The sequence below is a fragment of the Vigna unguiculata genome, chromosome 7 (assembly GCF_037176805.1).
Source record: "Vigna unguiculata cultivar grain cowpea cultivar isolate G323 ecotype 2 chromosome 7, ASM3717680v1, whole genome shotgun sequence".
Taxonomy (NCBI): domain Eukaryota; kingdom Viridiplantae; phylum Streptophyta; class Magnoliopsida; order Fabales; family Fabaceae; genus Vigna; species Vigna unguiculata.
Genome location: NC_140798.1, coordinates 5274508 through 5297235, shown reverse-complemented (window position 1 = coordinate 5297235; position 22728 = coordinate 5274508). Strand labels below are relative to the sequence as shown.

General features: G+C 34.0%; 1 protein-coding gene across 3 annotated transcripts; it reads left to right on the top strand.

The window, feature by feature from the left end:
• The first annotated feature begins 2770 nt into the window (after window positions 1-2770).
• On the top strand, window positions 2771-21886 carry BLI (protein BLISTER). Of its 3 annotated transcripts, none has more exons than XM_028078270.2 (14): window positions 2772-3256; window positions 6056-6254; window positions 6483-6752; window positions 6895-7400; window positions 8700-8819; window positions 9385-9450; window positions 14089-14199; window positions 16089-16165; window positions 17058-17125; window positions 18043-18147; window positions 19945-20123; window positions 20295-20363; window positions 20743-20898; window positions 21212-21886. In XM_028078270.2, the coding sequence occupies exons 1-14, from the start codon at window positions 3179-3181 to the stop codon at window positions 21290-21292; spliced, it is 2085 nt and encodes a 694-aa protein (XP_027934071.2). In that variant the 5' UTR covers window positions 2772-3178; the 3' UTR covers window positions 21293-21886. The 3 variants fall into 3 exon arrangements, with proteins under 3 accessions (XP_027934069.2, XP_027934071.2, XP_027934070.2); XM_028078269.2 differs by having other exon boundaries at window positions 6056-6311; XM_028078268.2 differs by having other exon boundaries at window positions 2771-3256; window positions 6056-6752.
• The last annotated feature ends 842 nt before the right edge of the window (window positions 21887-22728 follow it).

Genomic DNA, 22728 nt, shown 5'->3' with positions numbered 1-22728 from the left:
AAAGGAATGTGTTAAGGAAACGCAAAACAGAGGTGTAAGAATTAAAAAAGGGGTGTACACGAAGAAAAGAAAAGAGAAAGGTGTGGTTAAGGTAAAAGAGGGGGTGCGTGTGGTAACTCAAAGCCTGCAGCTCCCCTTTTTTTCCAGAAAACCCTAACAAAAGGGTTCCTCCCCTCACATGGCAGCCGCTTCTCCTTGACACCACCACGACTCCGACCTCTGACCTCTGGGACCGCGCCTGCACCGCCTGACTCACCGGTGACGATGCCGACCACCGTCGCAAGCCCCGCCGGCGACGACGTCGTTATTCGATCCGCCTCGCGTGAGGTACCTCTGCGCCAACATACGGCCAGCTTGCCGGCGGCGTCAATCGACGCCGGAGACGTCGCTCTCGTTCTCGGCAGCGGCGTCCACCACAGACGTTGACGGCGAGAACCCCGAGACGCTCGACCTTCACTCTCCCTCTCTCAGACTCGACTCGCGCTGCTCTCGCGACACCCAGGGTCGCTGCGATTTCGGTTCAAAGCTCCGAACCGCCGGCGGCCTCGCCGCCGGCGATGGTTTCTACTCCTTTGCCTATCTCTGTGCTATGATTGGATGCGACTGATCGGAGAAAATGAGACTAGAATGAGGTTTTGATCCGATGCAGTATTGGATTGCATGGGTGAGGGCTGTGATTCTGATTTTTGTGCAGGTGGATGAACTTGAAGGTGAGTCAAGACAGATGTTGGCTCGTTCGTGTGCTAGTTGTGTGTTGGTGAAAACGAGTATGTGACAGTGATGATGACAAATGAATGTGATTCTGGTTGTTTTTGGCAGTCTTGCAGGTGAAGGTGATGAGAGAAAGATGATGTGGCGAGACAGATTGAGATTGAGGATGAGGTTATTTTCCAGCATTCACTCGGACAACAGTAACATCGAAACAAGAACATATCTTAACAGATAAAATAAAAATAAAATAAAAGAAATTGTGCTCTGGTCTTTATTGTTGCAATGGGAATAAACAAAAGAATAACCATGTTCATTTCAAACCATCCATACATTTATGAACATCAATATCAAATTAACATAAGCTCTAATTCATACACCCATGAACATCAACAACAACATCAAGTCACGGTAACATAAACTAAAGAGGAGTTAATAACACTTCCCGTGAAAATAAAACTTAATGCACTCACAGCTTTGTTTCCGTTTCCAAATTTGACTCCTTCTCTCCCTCACTGATTTCTAGTGCCCTCTCCCCTCTCTGTAGTAATTCAAAAAAAACCCCTCCTCTCATGAATATTCCCCTTTTTATTATGTAACCCTCTGCACCTTCCAATTTTGAAATTTGGGACCAGACTGAGAGCAGATGTTGCTTCCTGCTCCTTCAGCCATCATGACCATGCCACATACCTTTCCCAATACAAAACCATGATAGTATAGCATGCTTGGGTATGACAAAAGAGAGGCTTTACGTTACCTTTTTCTTTCCCCTTTCCCTTCTCTATGTTTTTTTCCTTTTTTTTTCTTTTTATATTTTTTTTATTAAACTATTTTTTTATTAAACTAGGATGAGAGACCGTAAAACAAAAAAGGAGCTGTAATAATAGAAAGAAAAAAAAAGTAATAATCAAAATAATAAGCCCAAATAAACAAATAAATAAATAAAACAAAACAAAAATAAAATATATAAAATAATAATAATAATAAAATAAATAGATAATTATTTTTCTCAAACCAAAACATATTTTTTCTTTTCTTAATTATTTATTTATTTATTCTTCTCAATTGAACTTTAATTAATTAATTAATTAATTATTTTATTTTATCATTGTTACCCGGACGAAATTGGGTGTTGACAGCTGGCATCGTGGTGTGCCTAATTTTGTAGGGGTGAGGTTGAGAACCCTAGGACTGCGTTGTTATGCTGTTATCACGTGACGTTTCCTTTAATTTCGTTTAATAATTAAATGGGACGTTACATAATATACTTTTTATATTTTAATTTTTAATTTTAATTCATTTTTAAGAATAATTTTCGTTAAATTCAATAAATCTTTGACAAGTAATTAACTATTATATAACAACATTTAAGTAAATAGTAATTGCCACACAATTAACGGTAAAATCTAATTACAGAAACTTAACTTTAAAATTTTGAGAACTTAATAAATTATCAAAATTTAATAAGGACTTAATTGATAATTTTTGAATTTATCGATAATTCAAAACGTAATTATGGCAAATTTAAAATACAAAGCTAAGTTTACAAATTAAATTAGATTTTCCTATTAAAATAACAATGAAACATTTTCTTTAAATAGTTTTGGTAAATTACATCTTAAAAACATTCTTAAAGTTTAACCATATTTCATGAATAAAACCATTTATAAAACTATTTTTAAAATATTTAATTAAATAATCATAAATAAGTATTTATGTCATTCCTTTTTAATATAATAAATATTTATTTTAATGTATTTTTTTTTTTAATATTTGAAATAAATGAACACATTACGTATTACTTTAATTATTTTAATTATTTAAAATAAAATTAAAACTTTTGTATTGATTTTTTATTATTATATTAAAAGTAAAATATATTATATTAAACCCATTATTTATTTCAACAATTATTTTTATGAATTAAAAAATATAAACAATTTTCCTCTTACATTAGAAAAATGGATTGAGTGAAATGGCATGGACACATGTCCTCTTTTGGTGATTCCCAGCGACGCACCCAAATTAGTTCAAACCCTCCATCACCTGCCTCCATCTTCTCAAATAATAAAAACGTTGCAAACCAGAGCCAAAAAAAAAAAAACAAAAATATAAAGCCAAAAATACAAAGAAAATCCAAATCCAAAACCAAGAGAGAGACCCAAATCTCTCTCTCCGATCAGATCGGACACCCTCCGCGAAACGCAATACACCGCACGCAATTTCGATTCCTTTGTTCCTCCCAAACTTTCTTTTCTCAAATTTTCAAATTATTTTCCCATTTTTATGAATTCCTTTCATTACACCGTTATTGTTCATCAGTTCCGCGATCTGGGAAATTCCTTCTGATGCTAGGGTTTGGGGCTGCTTGATTCGGATCCATTGCGAGGGTGATGGCGATTTGCGCGTTGAGGTTTTGAATTTGTGCGTTTTTCTTTTTCGTTATAGATCGTTTGTTCTTGGTTCTTTAATGGCATCGGCTCAGGTGCTGCCTAACTCCTCCGCGTCGTCGCGGAAGCAAGAACATCTTGAAGCTGGCAAGAAAAGGGTATGGATTTGTTTGTTTGGTTGATTTGGGTTTGCTGTTTCGTTTTTGTCCTGATTGTGGACTTGTTGGAGATTGAGATTGAGAAATGTGTTGTTGATTTGCTTAATTCCGTGTTTCCGTTGCTATAATGTTGCGCATTTGTGCACGTGGGAGTAATGTGGGTGGTTCGGTATAGGGTTTTAATTTTTGTGGTTCGACTTGGATGCAGTTTTTTTATTTTTGCTTGTCATGAACGTTTTGTAGCTCTTGGATTATTGTACTGATTGTGATTGGGATGGTAAGGGGAAGGGAATAGTGAAATGATTGGAGGGGAGCTGAAAGGAACTGGAATTTGTGATCTTCAATGACGCATTACTTGTCAGTCTTTCAAGGTAGTTGAGGGGCAGGAAATAACGAGGGTGGTTGTTTCTGAGTATATGCAAGAGGAGGGTCTGTTGGATGGAGCTTGGTGATCTAGTAGCTTCTTGCTTGAGGATCCGTTTTTTGGGTTTACAAAGCTTATGATATTTTTTAGGCTGCTACGGTTTTAAATTATAGTCATGGTTCAGTCATGTGACTTGATATTGGTGGAAATTCTAGACAAATGTGGCTGCTATTGTGGTGGTGGATATTCCAACCAAAAACCATGACATTACAGCCAAAGCTGTGGTGGTAGGCCATTTCCTTAAAACCGTGGTTGCTATCGTTTGTTTTGGGGATGGTATAATTGTTGATTTGGTCCCCCAATTTTTTGAGTTGGATCGATTTGGTTCCCGAATTTTTGGAAGGTTCAATTTGGTCCCCGAGTTTTTGGAAGGTTTAATTTGGTACCCTTATTTTTTAAAGTGGTTCAGTTTAGTACCTCCGGTTATAATCTAGTTAACGCTGTTTGTATAGTGGTGAGTTGTCATTGCACAATGGAAACGTGGGTGAAGTTGTTAATCGGGTTGGCTTGTTTGTTGGGTGTACTTAACATCATTTTAGTCTCTATTGATGTTTCCTTGATCAAGTGTATTCAGGATGGTATTAAAATTAGTCTTTTAATTTGTTGCACAGAGACAACTCATCATTATACAAACAGTGTTAACTGGAATATAACGGGAGTTACTAAACTGATCCACTTTCAAAAACAAGGGTATCAAATTGAATCTTCTAAAAATTCGGGGACCAAATTGAATAAACTCAAAAAATTGGGGTACCAAATCAATAATTATACCTTTTGGGGATAGTGAGAATAATCTTGTGAGAGTCACTTTTTCTCCCTTCTTGGGATTTAGTTATCCTTCCTTTTGTATGTTACTCATACATTATTGCATTAATCTCCGTCACACTTATGCTTTTTGTTTAGGACTTGACTACTTGATATGTACTAGCTAGTTTCATTGGTGGCCAGGTCTGTTTCTTTTACCATCAGCTTATTTTGCATCGACTCTTGGGTTTGATTTGCATCATACAACCAGGATTTGCATCATACTGATCCTTCTTCCCGGTTCCCTTTTTGAAGAGTCCTATTTTAAAATAATCTTCAGTAGTCATAAATAATTCAAGCATATAATAATTTATCATGAGCATTTGGGGAGTGATAAATTTACCATGTAAAAGAATAAACTTGTTAGTTTATCATACAACCAGGGAAGCCATTTACCTAATAGTAATATTGTATATTGATAAATTTTCCATGAATGATGCCTTTTACTTCCAGAGTAGTCAATAGCAGACTACAGCAGCCTTGTGGTGTCATGGCCATGGCAACCACTATGTTGGCCCAAAGACAGAACTTCTTAAGACGTGAATTCTTGGGATTTTGCTCTTTTATTTATGGATATTTTTATTCTTGAGCATCTATATATATATATATATACACACACACACACACACATGTAGTATAAACTATTTAAATTATATCTGGAATTCCATAATAGTGGTCTTCCTGCCATAACAGATTAGGTAGGTTGGCCATTCTGTGCAGCTACTTGGGATTAATAACTGTTTTTCATATGTCTAAAGAAGATTTTCCTTTAGGTGCTAAATGCCTCAAGTTATGTTTTTATGTTGTCTTAAATGTTGGACTTTGCATGATTTGTAACGTATATCTCAGTAAATCTTGATTTAGTTAATCTAATTCTAGTCCCTTTATGTAGTTATTCTGAAGTGATTCAGTCGTTTATTAGGTTTAGAATATAATTTCCTTTTGGAATGTTATTGAAATCAGCTGTCATACTATAGAAGTGTTCATTACTTCTCTTAATCTCAGAATTCTCAGTTAATTACATTAAGGTTCTTTGAATGAAAAGGGGCGTTCTTTGTTTCTAACTTTTACTTAAAGGTTCTATAGTGGGCATGTCACTGTGATAGTTCTGCATAATGTACCCTTTTTGTCAAGAACCCAGTATCTCTACTTACAATTGTTTGGTGAAGATTTATGAATATGCTTTTTTATATTTGACACCTTGCCTTAAGCAATAGCCCTCTGGGCTTGAAGTGTTGGCAATTCATAGGTCTACCTTAGTCTGTGTTGAAATTTAACTTGTAATTAAATGAATTGGGCTAGGTTACAAGGAACAAACTGTAGATTGCATGATCATTAGAGGCTTTGAGACCTTGTCAAGAAATACATCACGCCTAAGCTCAACAGGAAGACACAGATGAATGATCTATAGATTCCATATATTTTCAATGCAATTTGATTACTCATTTCATTATTAGTTCTAAGTTACTGTGTTGTGCTACTTTGTAGTTTGTACTACTTCTGAAAAACTATTCTCTTTTGTGCTTTTCATTTTGTCAATCTCAAATATTTTGGATTTTTGGGTCTTGCAGCTGGAGGAGTTTCGTAAAAAGAAAGCTGCAGAGCGAGCCAAGAAGACTTCAAACTCTAGCCAAGTTCACAATTCTGATGATAACTTGAATAAAAAACAATCTTCTGAAGTTGAAAATGTACGCATTAACCAGTTTGATGGAGTTACGACATCTGATGGTGTGGGAGGAGCTGTTACTGACAGTTCAACTTTGGGGATTGGTAATGACAAGACTCAGAATTTGTTTAGCCAAAGTAGTAATCAAGGGTCTTTGGTTGGTAAAACTTCTTTTGTGAGGAATGATCTTAGTACACCTCCTACAAATTTGGTGGAGGCAAATTCCAATACTGATGAATATAATAGATATAATGCTTTAGTTATTGCATCTACAGATTTTAGACAAAACAATGTGACAAATAATGTGAATGATATGTATGGAATTCCATCAGGGGCAACAAACCACCAAAGTGTTCCTCTACACCCGCAAGAAAGTCAAGAATTTGATAGTAATGCTAGTCAATTTAGTTTACATGGGATGAATGATGACCAGTCAAACAAGAGTAACAGCTCGTTGAAGGATTATGCGGTTACTGATAATCTCACTTCACATTTTCCTTCAAAAAGCATACCTCAAAACTCTGTTGATGCTCTACAGCAAATCAAGCTGACAAATTCTAGCACTTTAGATAGTGGCTACTCACATAATTCGCTTTCTGGAGGTAATAGTTTACTTTTCATTTTGCTTTTATAGTTTCAAATTTTTGTAATTTGTTTCTTGTTTACCTTTTTCATGCATACAACCTGACAATCACATAGTGCTCTTTGCCGACATAGTTGTGCATAATATATGTTTTATTTCAGGTTTCAGTGAGTCTTTCAGCTCCAAGTTTAGTAGCTCTGATAATAATCTGCCTAGTCTTCATGGTGCAACTATGCCAAAATTTCATTCCACAGGTTTCGAAGCAAGAAGTTCCTCTTATAATACACAAATACTTCCATTGCCAGTGGAATCTAGTTCTAGGAGGTCACGCCCATCTTTTCTTGATTCTCTAAATGTCTCCAGGACTTCTTTGGGCTCTCCATTTCTTCAATCAGAGCAAAGTTCCTCTGTGTCCAATCATTTAGAATCAAGCAGCAATGATATACCAGGCTCTACTTATTTCCCTAAGCCACTGGAAGAGTCTAAAAGTGTGCCGCTTTTCCCAAATTTTAAGACTGAGAATGTTCATAGTTCACTTGAGCATTTAGCCCCTTCTGTTGTTGATAATGATAATCTTGGTACTCTGTTAAGTGCTAAGGAAAATGGCATGGAGAAGAATGCATATTACTCATCTTCAAAAAATGAAGACTTTGCTGCTTTAGAACAGGTGATTTGTGCTAGTTATAGTCATGATATTACTTTCTTGGAGCCTGTTATATGATGGATTACTGCTTTACTTTGTTGATGCTTTTTTTGATGAGTTAGTATAAAAAAAGTGATTTTGTTCTGTTTATTGTTTTCTGCTTAATTTACCAGCTACAAATGTCTGTTTGTACAAGCATCTGGTTGATGGGAATATGTTTGATATGCTAAATATGAGCTAACATGTGCCTACTTTTTATTAGAGTTGGAGAAATTTTTATGATTTTGTGCTTAAATTGTGAAAGAAATGTCAGTAGGTTAGAACTAAGATATTTCCGTACGTGATTGTGATATTTATGTTTGTCTAGTTTATACCAATGGAATGTGGATAGAAATCATCCATCATATTGGTTCATCCATTCAAGCAGCAGGATATTAGTTATTAGTCTGTTATTTGTGGTAACTATATCCAAGTTAGTTCCATTAACGGATTGGAGGTAGTTTAATTATTATGAGTGTTAGAAGCTAAATTGTCATGTAGTGGCAAATTGATTATAAAACAGTTCTCTGTTAGAAACTTCAGGATGACATTTAGGTGTTGCAAATAACTGCTTTAGAAAACAGTTTGTACTAGAAACTTTAAGTGATAGTTATATGTTCAAAATAACCCTATTGTACGTGGTCTTTCCATCTGATAGTAGGTTTTGTAATTACCCAGTGTGAAGTTATTTTGAGTTTGTGGTCAGAGAATACTTTGGTTGGAGACTTTTGTCTCTGGGACAGCAAACTCTAGTGCTGTCTTGTGTCTGATATTATAACTTATTATTTTATTAATTGGTCTTGTATCTGTCATACACTAGGGGTGTAACCTCACTATTTACTAGTGTAGGGTTCTACTTTTGATATGTCAACTATGAGTTGATTCTTTCTTTGGTTTGTGGGTCTAAAGGTATTTTATCTGAGTGATGAACTTGCAACAATGAAATGATGCATATTGGTTGTACAAGCAGCATTAGAAGCTCAATTTATTTGTATCTTATCTTTTGTGCTTTAGTTTATTCTTTCTTCTGTGGGTACTCGTACATTCTGCTTTGCATATTTGTTTGGTCTGTAGGTCTTTTCTATGTCTCTCAACTTGCAAAAGTTTGTAATTGTGATGCTTTAACTGAATTTGTAAATTGTAATTTTTTTAGTCGGTATTGAAATTATTCCAGTGAAAATGCACTCATGTTATAGACATCTTAATTTTCCACTCCTTTATTATTATATGGGAAAAAATAAAGGTTATATTTGTTTATATTTTTGTTCTCTTTTTATTTTGCAGTATATTGAAGATCTAACAAAAGAGAAGTTTTCCTTGCAACGTGCTCTTGAGGCTTCTCAAGTTTTAGCCGAGTCACTAGCTGCTGAAAATTCAACTCTAACCGATAATTATAATCAACAGGTTTGCCCATGTATTGCAGTATATAATTTTGAGGAATATTCAAGTTTGACACTGTTGCTGTTTTTAATTTCTTTGACGTTGTTTTCTAATCTATTTTTCTCTTAAAACCTAAACTACTGGTAAGTGACAACTTTATTAGTTACTATAGTTATAAAACATGCCTCGGTGTTTCAGAACTACCGGTCATTGCGCATATTATGATATTTCTTTTGGTGCTATTTAATTTTAATAATTTAATATGAAGAGCAACAGGTTTCCAGTAATTGGAGGCACTTGTACTGTACTCCTTTTATATTAGATCAAACATCTGAAAATTTTGGCCTGTGATTGTGTGTGTGAAGGAACTTAATTAGTTGTTGTAGTGTAAATGTCTCTTGCTTTTTGGTCTTTCAATTGTGGGTGTATAAAGGAACTTAATTAGGCTGGTGTAGTTTTTTTAGTCGGCGGGTTAGTTTCTTACCGTATTTTGAATTTAACTTGGTGCATCAAGTTTACTTGTGGTAAGATAGTTGTTTGTAAGGATATGAAGCAGTCACAACAATTTTTTGTTTCCTTGTTTTTGTAGAGAAGTGTTGTCAACCAATTAAAATCAGATATGGAGAAGTTACAAGAAGATATCAAAGCCCAACTGGTTTGTATCAACACTACCTTTTTGCCATTTAGTTGCATAATTTTTTGGCTGTGCTGGTAGCTTTGCAAATTCATTTGCGCACTTGCTTATATTTATATTACTAGATCATATATTGGAAATATTTTTATAAATTTAATTATTATTACAATGTTGTAGTTATTATAAGTTAAATATTAAAAAATATTTTATATATCAATCAAGTTGCTCATAGTCTTTTGAACTGCAATATTAGGGGGCTTAAGCTTGATTGAAATAGTATACTTAGCCTCATATAAAACTTGATGCAAAGATAATCAAGCATCTAATTAAGCGATGCGCACAGAGCTTGTTGAATTGAGCTTCTTATTGAGCTCATTGTGATTCCTTCCCATGTCTTCAGTAAGTAGAAAGTTTATGGTTGGATTAATTGGATGGCTCTTTGTATCAATTTGTCTGGATTATGAATGATATAATTTGGTAAACACGATAGCTGTTTTCACTTTCTTGATACCCTTCCATTTCACTTTATATCCTTGGTTTCCTGAAATGGTGCACCACTAAGGCTTATTTGGGTAGCCACAAATTTAGGAAATGTGCTAAAACAACAAAAGTTGTTCATGATCATCAATTACCTTTTGTTTATACAATCTTTTTCAGCGCTTTCCACAATCTTTTTTCTTATTTATTAAGTATATGTGATTATCAGTATTGTTAATAATTGATGGCATGGCGGCTTATGGTGGAAGCCATGGCAGACCAAATAAAATTAGCACATGTTTGTGTGTGTATATTACACATTAAGAAAGCTATATGGAATAAACTGAATAAAGAATATTTAAAGAATAAGCTAACAAAGCAGAATTGAAAAAATTGGCAGTATAATTATTGAAAGCAAATAATTATAAAGCAGTATAAATATAAGAAAAAGAAGCATAGACTTTAAAAAGAATTGGATAAAACATAATTTAGAAGGAAGAGTTAAAAAGAGGTATAAATATTAAAAAAACAGAATTGAAAAGAATTATTATCTAAAGAAGATAAATAATTAATATAAATAATGAAAAATAAAAATATTCCCATAAAGAAATAAAAAACCAAAAAGGCCCTGAAAGTTGTTCCTGAAAGATTTCTAAGAAAGGAGGACAGAGGTTGCCTGCCCCCGGGGTGGGGCATTGATAAAGCTTTTAAGAGTATTTGACTAAATGTTTGGATGCTTATGGGTTATGAAGGTAGTAAGAAAAAGTTTGTGACTGTTCCCTAATGTTTTAGGTTTTAAATCCTATTTTAGACCAAGTATAGGTCAGAACAGATGGCCTTTTTAAAGCCTTTTCCACCCTTTTATGCCATGGGTGTCGCTCACATTGTTGCCAACATTTAAAACCTGCTATATATGGCGATTTGTTGAAAAAGCACCATTGGTGCCAATCATGGTTTGTATGTAACAACACTTTGTCTGTTTTTAATCTTGTGCAGTTTATCTGTAAAATACTGATATTGGGTTCCTGTTTGCATTTTTCAAATCTACATATATGGTCATTGTTAGAATAATGTATATTATCTTCTAAACAAAAGTTGTTGTGTTGTTCTGTATGTATCCTTGGTTTTTTTTTTTTTTTTCGATTATCCTCGGGATTTTTTTTTCTTTCCTTAAGCTTTTGTTGTCAGCCACTGATCCTTGTCAATATATGAATCTGAAGCAGTAGAGAGAGATCTAAGTTAAGAATTCTCAAGCTCGTTCTCTCGTATATTGTTTTTTAAGTTGGTATTAGAGCAGGTCAGTCCCGATCTGCCTGTCTTGTCCAGTGAGAAAGTGTTTTCCCCTGCTGCCTTTGATTTAAGCAGTAGAGTGATCTGAAATGCCTCTGTGAGGGAAGCCCAACCTGATTGGTCATAAAGACTTGTTCTCCCTCATGTTCCATCACATACTGTTTCTCTATGCAGCTCAGTCAGAGGTGTCTTGCTCACTCACAGCATTCCTAACTGGAACACCGTTGTGCTGCCTCCATGAGTTTTGTCAACTTCTTCTGTCATTGTTCCAACCCTTACCTTAGCTTTTCGAATTGTTCATGTGTAGGTTTTCTTTAACAATAAGCAAGTTCTCCTTTGTTTTCTAAGTGTTTTTTTTTCGGGGTTTCTACTACAGCTGTGGAACATTTATCTGCTGGACTTGGCACTCTTTTCTTGGTCTCCAAAAATTATTTTGGAAAAGCTGAATGTTAAATTTTTTTATCTTGGTTTGCTTCTGTTGAACTTTGGTTTCTTTGCTAAGGTTTTCATGATCACTTGGAAAAAAAAAAGAGTGTGGCATCATCAAATGTTGAACAATGGAAGAAGTTGAGGTTCCAACTTTGTACACTATTGTGGCAATCTGTGATTGAATACAGTGGAACCCTAAGAACACCCAAAACATATAAATCCTCTGGGAAGCATGTTCAAAACATCTTTGCAAATGACATTTAGAGATTTTATGAGTCTGCTCATAATTTGGAATATCTTAAATGGATCATGATATAACATCTTTTATTACTTTTTATTGAGGAACTAAAAATGTTCTTAGTAGCTAACTCATTGGAAGAAATCAAGTTAAAGTTGGGTAAGTTACATATTGTGAATACTCTTCGTGCAATGAATCAAGATTTTGATCATATTCGGGATCAAATCCTAACCAGTCAAGAAGTCTCATCAATGAAGAACTTAACAACATTTCTACTCTTATTGTGTTCTTATTTTAAAATTTAGAAATCCTCATGAGTATGCTAAAGCTTCTCCCATAGTCTCTAATCATGGAAGTGAGTTAGTGGCAATTGAGGAGGGCATGGTGGCTGAGGATGTCATCGATGCTCTTATTGTAATAGAATGTATCATACTCATGACAATTGTTACATGTTGCATGGCTTTCCTAAGAAGACATCAAATATCTGCAAATCTTAAAGAGACGAATCAAAGTTTTTTGGTGAAGAATATTGGAGGTTAAAATCCGATAGCCGAGCACAAACTTCTACACACCCTTGTTTGTCCACAATCTACATCTCACAATACATGGAAAGTCAAAATCCATGGATAATTAACTTAGGTGCTCCTGAACATGTTTCTGGTAACACTTCAACAAAATGGTATATAAGAGAGAAAAAATATATGCTTGGTTGAAGCTGTACATACCGTATTACTTGGTAGTAATATACTAGTTCATCAATGAGTGATGCTATTTTTACAACTTGTTTTCTTATCAATAGAAGGTCTTCTTTGTCCCTTGATGATAAAATTCATTATGCTTCTATGTTTCCAAATGAATCTCTTTTTCATGATACTCCTCATGTATTTGGTTTGTTTTATACATGACTTGTCTCTAGATCTTGACAAACTATAGGCAAGAGCCATCAAATGTGTCATCCTAGGATATTATTGTCTTCAAAAATGGTATTGTTGTTATTCTTCTGAAACAAAAAGGTACTATGTGCCTGCAAGTTTCACTTTTTTGTTGAAGAGACATCTTTCTTCCCTTCTCTTCACAAAGTTGATTCTATCCAACATGTCTCTCCCATTCCGACAGTGGTTGAACCCTTGTTTTTTCCTGCTCATGATAACTCTCCAAGTTCCTATGCTACTTCAAACCCTCTAAAGTCATTGTAGTTTCCTATCATCACTTATCAACATTGGCAACAAGTGGCAAATTCTTGAACATAGTCATACATGGGGATTAGTTCTTTTGTCACTTGGGAAGAAGCCAATTGGTTGGAGATACGTTTATGCCATTAATGTTAGCTAAATGGTGAGGTTGATCGCTTGCAAGCTCAAATGGTGGCCAGAGGCTATACTCAGATATATGGTCTGGATCACATTTGTACTTTTTCTCATGTAGCTAAAATGACTATTGTTCCGCTCTTCTATGCTATTGTAACTCTTAGGCATTGGTGTCTTCATCAATTGGATATTAAGAATTCTTTCCTTCATGGTGATTTTGAGGAGGATATCTACATGGAGTAACCTACAGGATAGTTTTGTTGCTTTTAAAGGGAGTTTGAATTGATTTGCATCTATGGTCTCAAGTAATCTTCACATGCTTGGTTTGGAAACTTTAATCATATTATTCAAACTTTTGGCTGAAATGTAGTGACAAATTCCTTGAGAGGAGCTTGGATTTAATTTATATGTTCCAAGCTTGGAACGCACAATTTTTATGCTCTAATTTGAAGGGAGTGTTAGAGTGGTTTATATTATATTTCCAGCAAGAACTATTGCGGTGTAAGCTTGGAACATACAATTTGTATATAGCTTGAAGGGAGTGTTAGAATAGTTTATATTGTCTTTCAAGCAAGAATTGCTGCACTGTATCTATTTGAAACCTAGTAGTATCCTAGGGGCTTTTCTTGTTTTGTCATCTTTCCTTAATTTCTGCAAAAGCCTGTTTAAGCTACCAATCCAATATATAAATCTGAATCAGTAAAAAGATCTAAGTTAAAATCCCTCGAGCTCTTTTTCTCGTATATTCTTTTTTAAGTGTCTTCAATGATTTTTGCAGTGTGGTGTTTTTCCCGAAATCTAAGATTGTTGTGGTCCTATTTTGGAGCTAAAGGTTTTAGGGCATTAAGCTTGGTTTAACTTCTGCCACATTATTGTTGATTGTCTTTGGTTGAAAATAGACTGGTTTCGTGTCAACAGGCTGAGCTTGAGGCTTTCAAGAGTGAATATACAAATGCTCAACTAGAATGTAATGCAGCTGATGAGCGTGCAAAATTATTAGCATCTGAAGTTATTGGTTTAGAGGAGAAGGTACTGATTTTTCTTGGTATGTTTGCCTTTTGTTCTTTTCAGGATAAAATATAATTTCTCCCATATTTTATCTGAAATCCTGTTGTTAACTTCACTTATTTTGAAATTTTTTAATCTTCATCATGTTGGCATTTTCTGATATTTGATTAACTACTCTACTGTCATCTGAAATTAATTGATGACTAAAAGGTTATGCAAAACAGATAGAAATGATAAATTAAGAAATAGTGTTATTGATATATCTTCTAATGATTTGTTGAAGGAATTATCATGAAATGAATCATATCAATGAAACTAATAAGTTAACTATTTTGACTTTCTCATTATGCTTCTATCGTTAGATACACGACATATTCAAAATTCTCTTAACATACCGAAGGATAACATGTATGTGGGTGGAATGTTCTTGATCAAAAACCTTTTTGTTGTAGGCATGTATCCCATTGTGGAAATTCCGTAGAATCTAGAGACCCAAACTATTCTAGGAACCAGTTGAAATAGCATGGGAAATTTTTTAATTCCAAGAAGAGCCAAGCTGACCTGATACTGACATTGGAATTGCTTGCAACACAACAACACCACTACTTTTTAGTGAGGGTGTTTGTTGTGCACCAGCTTGGTTTTGCACAATATTGGTTGTGCACGCTGGTGGATTCTGTTCTAGCAATTGGGTATTTGGGTACTTACCTCGGTTCTAGAAATGATGTTCATTTGTGAAAGTTTCAATCTTAATTTATAACAGTGGGGTAAAAACTCCTTTGGACTGTTTGCCATGTTATAAAATGTGTTTTGTTGCCACTCAATTAATCAGACGACTTTGTCCCCTTTTCATTCAGTCAAAGGAGCCAAATGCCCTATTTTTGTGTGCACAAGCTGGAAAAATGCATCTTTTCTCTGTGCTTGGATAAAACTCCTTGGTGACGCCATCAATCACAATCTCGAGCCAACCCAGATGTGTTGCAGCCCCATCCCTGTTCAATTTTCTGCTGCTTTTGTGTTGTCTGTGCAGTCTGTTCTTCCTTTTTGTTTCTTTCCCTTTCTTTGTTGTTTTTGAGTTGTTTTTTTTTAAGATTATTTTTTATTGCTAATGATGAATATGTTTTTAATTTTAAGTAAATTTGTAATTTTTAAACTTATATATATGTCTAATATATATATGATTCTTAAACTAATATACGCACACATAATTGAACTTTAAAAGTAATTTCATACAAGTTTTGAAGATTCTATTTTGCATTTTGCTATCTACGTATGTTCCTTATTCTTTGAATATAAATTTATATTAGAGGTTCATTCTTGTTTTATGTTTTGAACTCATGTTCAGTGTCAACCCTTCATCTTATCCTAGGAAGGGTCTGAGTTTAATGATCCAATAATTTTTTTATGGAGACTTCAAAAGAGAAAAGTATAATAGCTTGGATTATTTGTAGCACATATCAGAAAAAAATTGATTTTGTACTGTGGAAAAATTTACATATAATATAACTACGAATATTTGTATCTTAGACAACAGAGATGTAAAGCCATTGATGAACTTCCTCTGAAAAATTGAATGTTTTTAGGAGAACTGATATCTGATTTGTTAAGAAGCCTTTATAACGGAAGGGTAACTCCATTTTTTAGAATTTATAATTAAATTAACTTTCAATACAAGTAAAGTGGACCAGTGCACTGTCCGGGCTTGAAGTGCTAAACGGTTCACTTGTTTAAAAAGAGTTCAACATCCATATTTCAATGTGTGCAGAGTGGTTATGTAATGTCTATCCCCTAAATCATGGGGTGCAAATGTCAATGTTCCAATTTAACTCATGTAGGTAGTTTTTTGTGTATAGATATAAAAAATATATTAGATTATAGCTTTAATCTGTTGTGTTCAACAAACGTGTCAGGCACTCAGACTAAGATCCAGTGAGCTAAAGCTGGAGAAGCAGTTGCAAAATGCACAAGCTGAAATTTCTTCATACAGGTACTTTTGAGGTTTTAAATATCCTTCAAATGAACTATAGATGGCAAGATTTTTATTTGTTGAATATTCAATCATTGATTCCTGCCAAAAAGATAGCACTAATATGAAGGGTATTTGTGTTAGGAAGTCTGGTCTTATATTTAATCTTGCAATTGTGGTTTTTGATATCCAAATTTGATGGTATTTTGTCGTATCTCTGAATATTTTAAATCATTGGACAAGCTCAAAGCATAGTTAGTTAAAGAAATTTGAGGTCATTGGTGAATAGCTGAAGTGGCGCTAGGATGTTAGTTAGAGCCAAAGAATGAAAGAAAAAAAAGCGACGCCATTCCTTATCCTTCATTTTCTGCCTAAGCCTTTAAGAAATCTGTTCTTACACCACATTTCATGCATGTTTGGGTAATTGGTGCAGAGTTACTGGAGTGGGCTTTATTTCTGAAGAAATAAGCAAAAGAAATCTCATACTTGGTTTTCCCTCCCATGCTTATGTTTCTTGCATGGAGATTTCTTTTCCTGGAAGTTCTTACTTTTTCTGGTAAAATATGAAAATGTAATTTCCTAGTGTTTTAAGAGAATTTTATGGAATTATTTGGGAGAATCACCCACATTTAATTTTTGGTGGTTGAGAAAATACAATTGAAATTACCTTTCACTGAATTTAATTTTGTTTTTGGCACTAATCTAACATTGGGTTGGCAGCCAGACATTGAAGCTTTTATTGTATAGATACCTTTTTCTACATTTTTTAGTTTAAATATAATTGACCTCATTCTGATGGAATTTGACTTTATGTCAGCTCCTCATATCCTTTTTATTTTGTTGTTTCTTAGGCATTTTAAAATATTTTTCTTGTTTCATCTAGGGCAATAACTGTTCATAATAAATATTGCAGAAAGAAAATTTCTAGCCTAGATAAAGACCGCCATGATTTGCAGTCCACTATTGATGCTCTACAAGAAGGTAATCGGACTTTAGCTGTTTTTTATTCTTCATTTCAATTTGACGAATTTTGATGTTTTATTTGAAGTTTAACTTTTATTTATTATTGGCCATCCGGATTTTGTTTAATGTTGGCGCCTATAATTATTTGAAGCTTATAAACTGACAATGAGAATAGAAAATAGAAAACAAATGTTTTTGGATTGTAGATATGACGCCTCTCTCTAGCTTACAGTCATACAAACAGATAATATTCATTATCCAAATTCCAATAATCTGAGTACTTTGCTTTTAGTCTTTAGGTTTTATATTATTGAAAATAATGCTGATCTTATGTGCTTGTAGAGACAAATGTTACACAATTACTATTGTCCGTAGTTAGGTTCACTTGGTGGTTACCTATCAAAAAAACCGTTTATCCTTAGTTTTAACTTTGCGACATTGTCAAGTCTGATATCTATAACTCTATGTGTATTTTTTTATTTTCTTGAGCTGTTGTTTCTGAAACAAATACTATCTTTTGCATGGAAGTCTTAACGCATGCCTACTTTGATATTTTCTGGACTTAAATTGTTGATGGTTTTTACATTTATTGTTTTTTCTGTTAGGAAATCTATCATAGTGCATATTGCAGAATTATTTTTATGCTTATCTCTTTTAACTGTTTATCTTTTTCTGGATATATTAGAGTTAAGTGAATTTATCTGTTGGACCTTTTCTTTTTATTGGTGTATATCATGTGATTAATTCATTTTGTCCTTTTGAATTACTTGTCTTTTCCTTATGAAGACAAAAATATTGGAGATGTGGTAAAAAAATCCTAGTAAACCATTCATTGCAACCTCTTAATACGAATCAAATGCAAACAAATTTTGTTTAAGTTGAAATATTGTGAACTCAGAAACCCGTGTTCTTTCTTTGCTGTTACCCTGATACAGAAAAGAAGCTGCTGCTTTCTAAGATGCGAAAGGTTTCAACGACTGGAAAGTCTATCGAGAGTCAAACTAGTAAAAGGGATATTTCTACATCCACAGAGGATTTAGGTTTGTTTGCCTTAGTTAGCGCTATTACTTTTGTCTGTTTTTGGTATTCTTTATGGTTTTCAATTTACATATGCTGTGTATTCGGCATCAATTGGGCAATTTTGCATACTAATCTTCAACTGAAGCCTTTTTCTTTGTTCCCTTATTCTTAAGTAGGAATAAGAGAATGAAATGCTTAGTACCCACTAATAAAATATGCTTAAAACAGAAAAAAGTGTAAGGTCTATAAAAGTTCTTACGTAGGCAATCATGTGAATATTTGATGTAATATACTTAGCTTAGGTTCATTTTATTTTATTATGTTATTATACTTGAAGATTTAGAGTTTGCTGGAAAGACTTGAGTGAATATCTATGCTCAGCAGCAATATGCATACATATATATGTATGTATAGAGGGGAGGGATCCACCTACTCTTGGAGTAAATTTAGAATGTTGCTCTTAATTTGGACTATTTATTTGATTTCAAATCAATGGTTTAGATTAAATAACTAAAACTCATCACGTGACCCATCTTTCACAAGTAAGCTTTTGTCTTCTCATCTTAAACCAGTTGTCCCCTATCATAAAACTCTCCGAGCATTTTACTTCAGGGGACTGACCACAAGAGAACAACTTCAGTATGGCTTCATTGCACTGTCGCAAGTGCAGCAAACTGTTGCTGTGGCGCCACAGTGCCACCATCTCGCTCTGATCCTATCCACACTCTTAACCATCCCAACACAGGGTTTGATATTAAATTCTTCAACACTTGAAGAATTTGGCGGTATAGCCTCTTCAAAGGAAGTTCCTGTATCTGTATGCATAACATTAACTAGAAATGTTATCAAATATATGTTATCATTAAGCAAGACAAGTTCTGCACGAAGTTACATTATTTCAATAATAAGAACTTCCAAAAATACATTTCTTGTGTTATAAATTATTTACAAAAACTAGAAATAAACAGTGTTCAGAATCATATCATATTAGGCATGAACACCATAAATTAGAGTATTTTAAAAAAGCATCAATTAGTGAAAGAGACATGATTTCAACATTTAGTTAACATTATAAAATGCTAAATTGTGGTCATGTGCTACTATGAGATATGACATTAGCCGGTGTGGTGAGCTGGGTGGCATTAGCGGCAAACAAGTATGACAAAGCTCTCGTCCTTCATCGTAAGTCGCATTTTAAGTGCTAAATTTGGACTGTTAACGTAAAGTAAAACATGTTCCAAATTAAAAGTGACTGGTCTTACTTATTGTTGCACTAAGTGTACTTTAATATATAAATATATATTATGGATGATAGGACGATCAGTTGAGACTAGGAGAACCTGCACCTATGTAAAGACTTTTCAGACTACATAAGCTGTACAAGACTATTTTTCTGACAGCTGATACAACTAGTCTTTTCTCAACAGTAGTTTACTAAAATGATAATAATATCAGCACTCCCCACCCATCCCGCTTTTCCCTTATTGCAAGAATATCTAATACACGGGTAACGTAACCAAGATCTGGTATCCGATTTTTCCAGCATATATAATCATGTGTTCTTTCTTATATTTTTACGGTGAATGTAACATTTGTTGGTATTTGCTCTTTTTGGTTAAAGTCACGAAAGATTAATAACGATTTCTTTTGGATCATATGCTCGTCTTCATTCAAGGATTTTTGTTTGAGTCATGAGTCATGACTGGCTGGCAACTGATACTGATTAGCAACTGATACTGATTAAAGTACTTGCTATTGCTTTTAGTATTTTACTGGATTAGTATATCGTTATGTTTATATATCTATATTTAATGCAGCAAGTGAAGACCCAGCTTCTAACTCTTCTAACCCCGAAATCAATGATAATGCTGCTGAGGCCTCTAGTTCATCGTCCTTAGTTCCTGAAACTAGACGCTCATCTCTTGGCGTTTCTTCTGTTAATATTCCTCATGATCAAATGAGAATGATTGAGAACATTAATGCACTTATTTCTGAGGTAGGGTTCGGTCTGTTGAGAATTCGGTGGGTGGCATATACCGCGCCTCTTTTCTGTTTACTATTTAGAGAATTTCTTTTGCCATCCGTATTGCTTTCCATATTTTTCTAGAGTAGTGTGAAACTGTTATCAAACAAGCCCACATTAACCTGTCTACCTTTTTATGTGTAGCTGTCATTAGAGAAAGAAGAATTGATAAGAGTCTTGACATTGGAATCATCTGAGTGTTCCAGGATGAAGGTACTTCAATTAGAATGCATTGTATTAAATGTAGAAAAAATAATTTTAAAATAGGAGATGTTATACGCGGAATAGCTCGTTATTTTACTTAAATACTTGTAATCTTATAGTTGAACTGCTAGCGTCCTAAATCAAAAGGATAAACGACATCCTTAGAATGTGAAACATAATAATTCGTGAAATCTAAATTATTTAAATTCAAATTACAGATTTAGGAATATATTTGCAACACTAATAAAAATGTGGGAGCTGCTTCTCTAAAGTTAGTTAAATTATAGAAAATTTCCTTGCCTTAGTTTGTCACATTGTGGTCTGTTTTGTTATTTTGGTTGTCTTAGTCTAACCTGGTAATATATGTTGTTTCTTTTCCTGGTTGAAGGAAATAAACAAGGAGTTGTCCCGAAAACTTGAGGTCCAGACACAAAGATTAGAGCTTTTGACTGCTCAAAGCATGGTCCATGAAAATATTTCTACTAAGCAACCAGATTCCCGCAGTGTGTATGAGAACATCCCATATGCAGATGAGGGTGACGAGGTAACCTATGCTAATTTTTACTGTAGTTTGGTCATGTGATCATATCGTCTGCATGTCTAGTGTGCAACGTAATTTATACATCATCGTTTTTATTTTGAGGTTTTGATGACGAATCCCAGAATACTATTTTATAACTGAAAGCTTCACTACTTGCGAGTAGTGCAGATATCTATATGAAACATTAGAGACCTGGTTTATGTTGTTAGTTAGAAGTAGTGGGTTTGTGCTGGAACCATATGAAGCAGTTAAGATTATAGAGATTAGAAAACTTGAAAATGAAGAAAAAGGAATTGATGTGATTTTGTGGTACTAGGTTGTGGAAAGGGTGTTGGGATGGATTATGAAGCTGTTTCCTGGAGGACCTTCAAAAAGGAGAACCAGCAAACTTCTTTGATGGGATTTACATCGGACTTGTATTCGTTGTCACCAAAGTCTTACTCAACTGTTTGGATGAATCATGAAGCTGTTTCCCAGTTGCCACCAAGGTAAAAGGAATCAGCACATTTCAACAACCCCAGATCCATGAGTAACATGTCGACAAAAGTCTACCGAGTTGCTTTTTGTTCTTGTAACCTCCTCAACAGGGTGGAGGTCGCGATCTGTAAATTTTGAGTGAATTATACAACAAATTCTTGAAAAGAGTTGACTTTCTCTGAGCTGCTGCTTATTGATCGGTGGTGAACTGGCTGCAATTATTTTGGAAGATGGTAATAAAATCTGTTGTGCCGTTTTATCTCTTTGATTGACAAATTTTGTGGGTATAATAGTTGGGGTATGAAAGAGACTGTACTAAGAAGCTTAGTGAGAGAGACAGATGAGTTGTTAGAGAAAAATGAGATGTGAGAACATTTGTTGAATGTATATGCTAGATAGAAGTGCAAACAGAAGATTATTATATTGACATGTAATTGGAGTCTGTATTTTCAGTGCTTCACCTCACTTATGAACATTATATTTCCTTAGTATATACAGTGAACTTCATTTACTAGTTATTGCTTCAACAGTTTCAGTTGGATTGTCTAATTAATTACCTTCAAAACTCAAGCATTGAAATGAGGAATGTTACAGATTTTCTTACTTTTTTTTTTTCTTTCTAAAACTCTGCTGATTGAGTGAAAATTGTTGAAGTACTCCAATTTTAGGGTATTCTCCTTGTTTCAAGGAGACTAATTCAAATTCGGGATTTTAAACAATTTTAATAAAGTGCCTACGAGTGTATGAGAGAAGGTACCTGAAAATTTCTATTTTCTAATCAACATTGACGAAAGGCACCAGAAGAACGTAGAATTGGAATTCATTTTTAGTATCTCCGATTACTTGTTAGAATATTTCATATTCATCATGAAATAAAACTCCCAGAAGCAATTTACAATTTATTCCAGAAATGTTCTTTTAAAAAGTGTGAAGAGAAATTTCGCTTTATTATTTTGTAGTTCCGGAAAGCTTTCCGAATTGTCTTTCCAGTCTCCGCCCACCAACTGAAGTGAAAGCCATTAAAGAATTAATCAATTGTTAAAAAATAAAATAACAAGATTTAACTGTACGCTATTATAGTTATTTTTTAAGATTATTATCATTATCAGGGAGGAGTATTCGTTTGAGATTTTAGAGGATATTTTTACATAACGAAGTCCTGTAGATTATTTGCTATCACAATTTCATATTTATTTTTTATTATTTAAAATATTTTTTTAATAGCATCTTAAATGAATGTGAATCCGAATAATAAAATAAGTATATGTAAAATTTAAAATTAGAACAGAATTGCATTTTTTTAATCTAGAAACTAAAATTAGAAAAAAAAGAGAGGCCAAAATAAAATAAATACTA

Excerpts from the sequence above, each read along its gene's own strand:
- BLI (XM_028078268.2), top strand. The coding sequence starts at position 3,179 with ATGGCATCGGCTCAGGTGCTGCCTAACTCCTCCGCGTCGTCGCGGAAG. Across the intron at positions 8,820-9,384 it reads CCGATAATTATAATCAACAG|AGAAGTGTTGTCAACCAATT; the intron begins GTTTGCCCATGT and ends TTGTTTTTGTAG. Across the intron at positions 18,148-19,944 it reads TACATCCACAGAGGATTTAG|CAAGTGAAGACCCAGCTTCT; the intron begins GTTTGTTTGCCT and ends TATTTAATGCAG.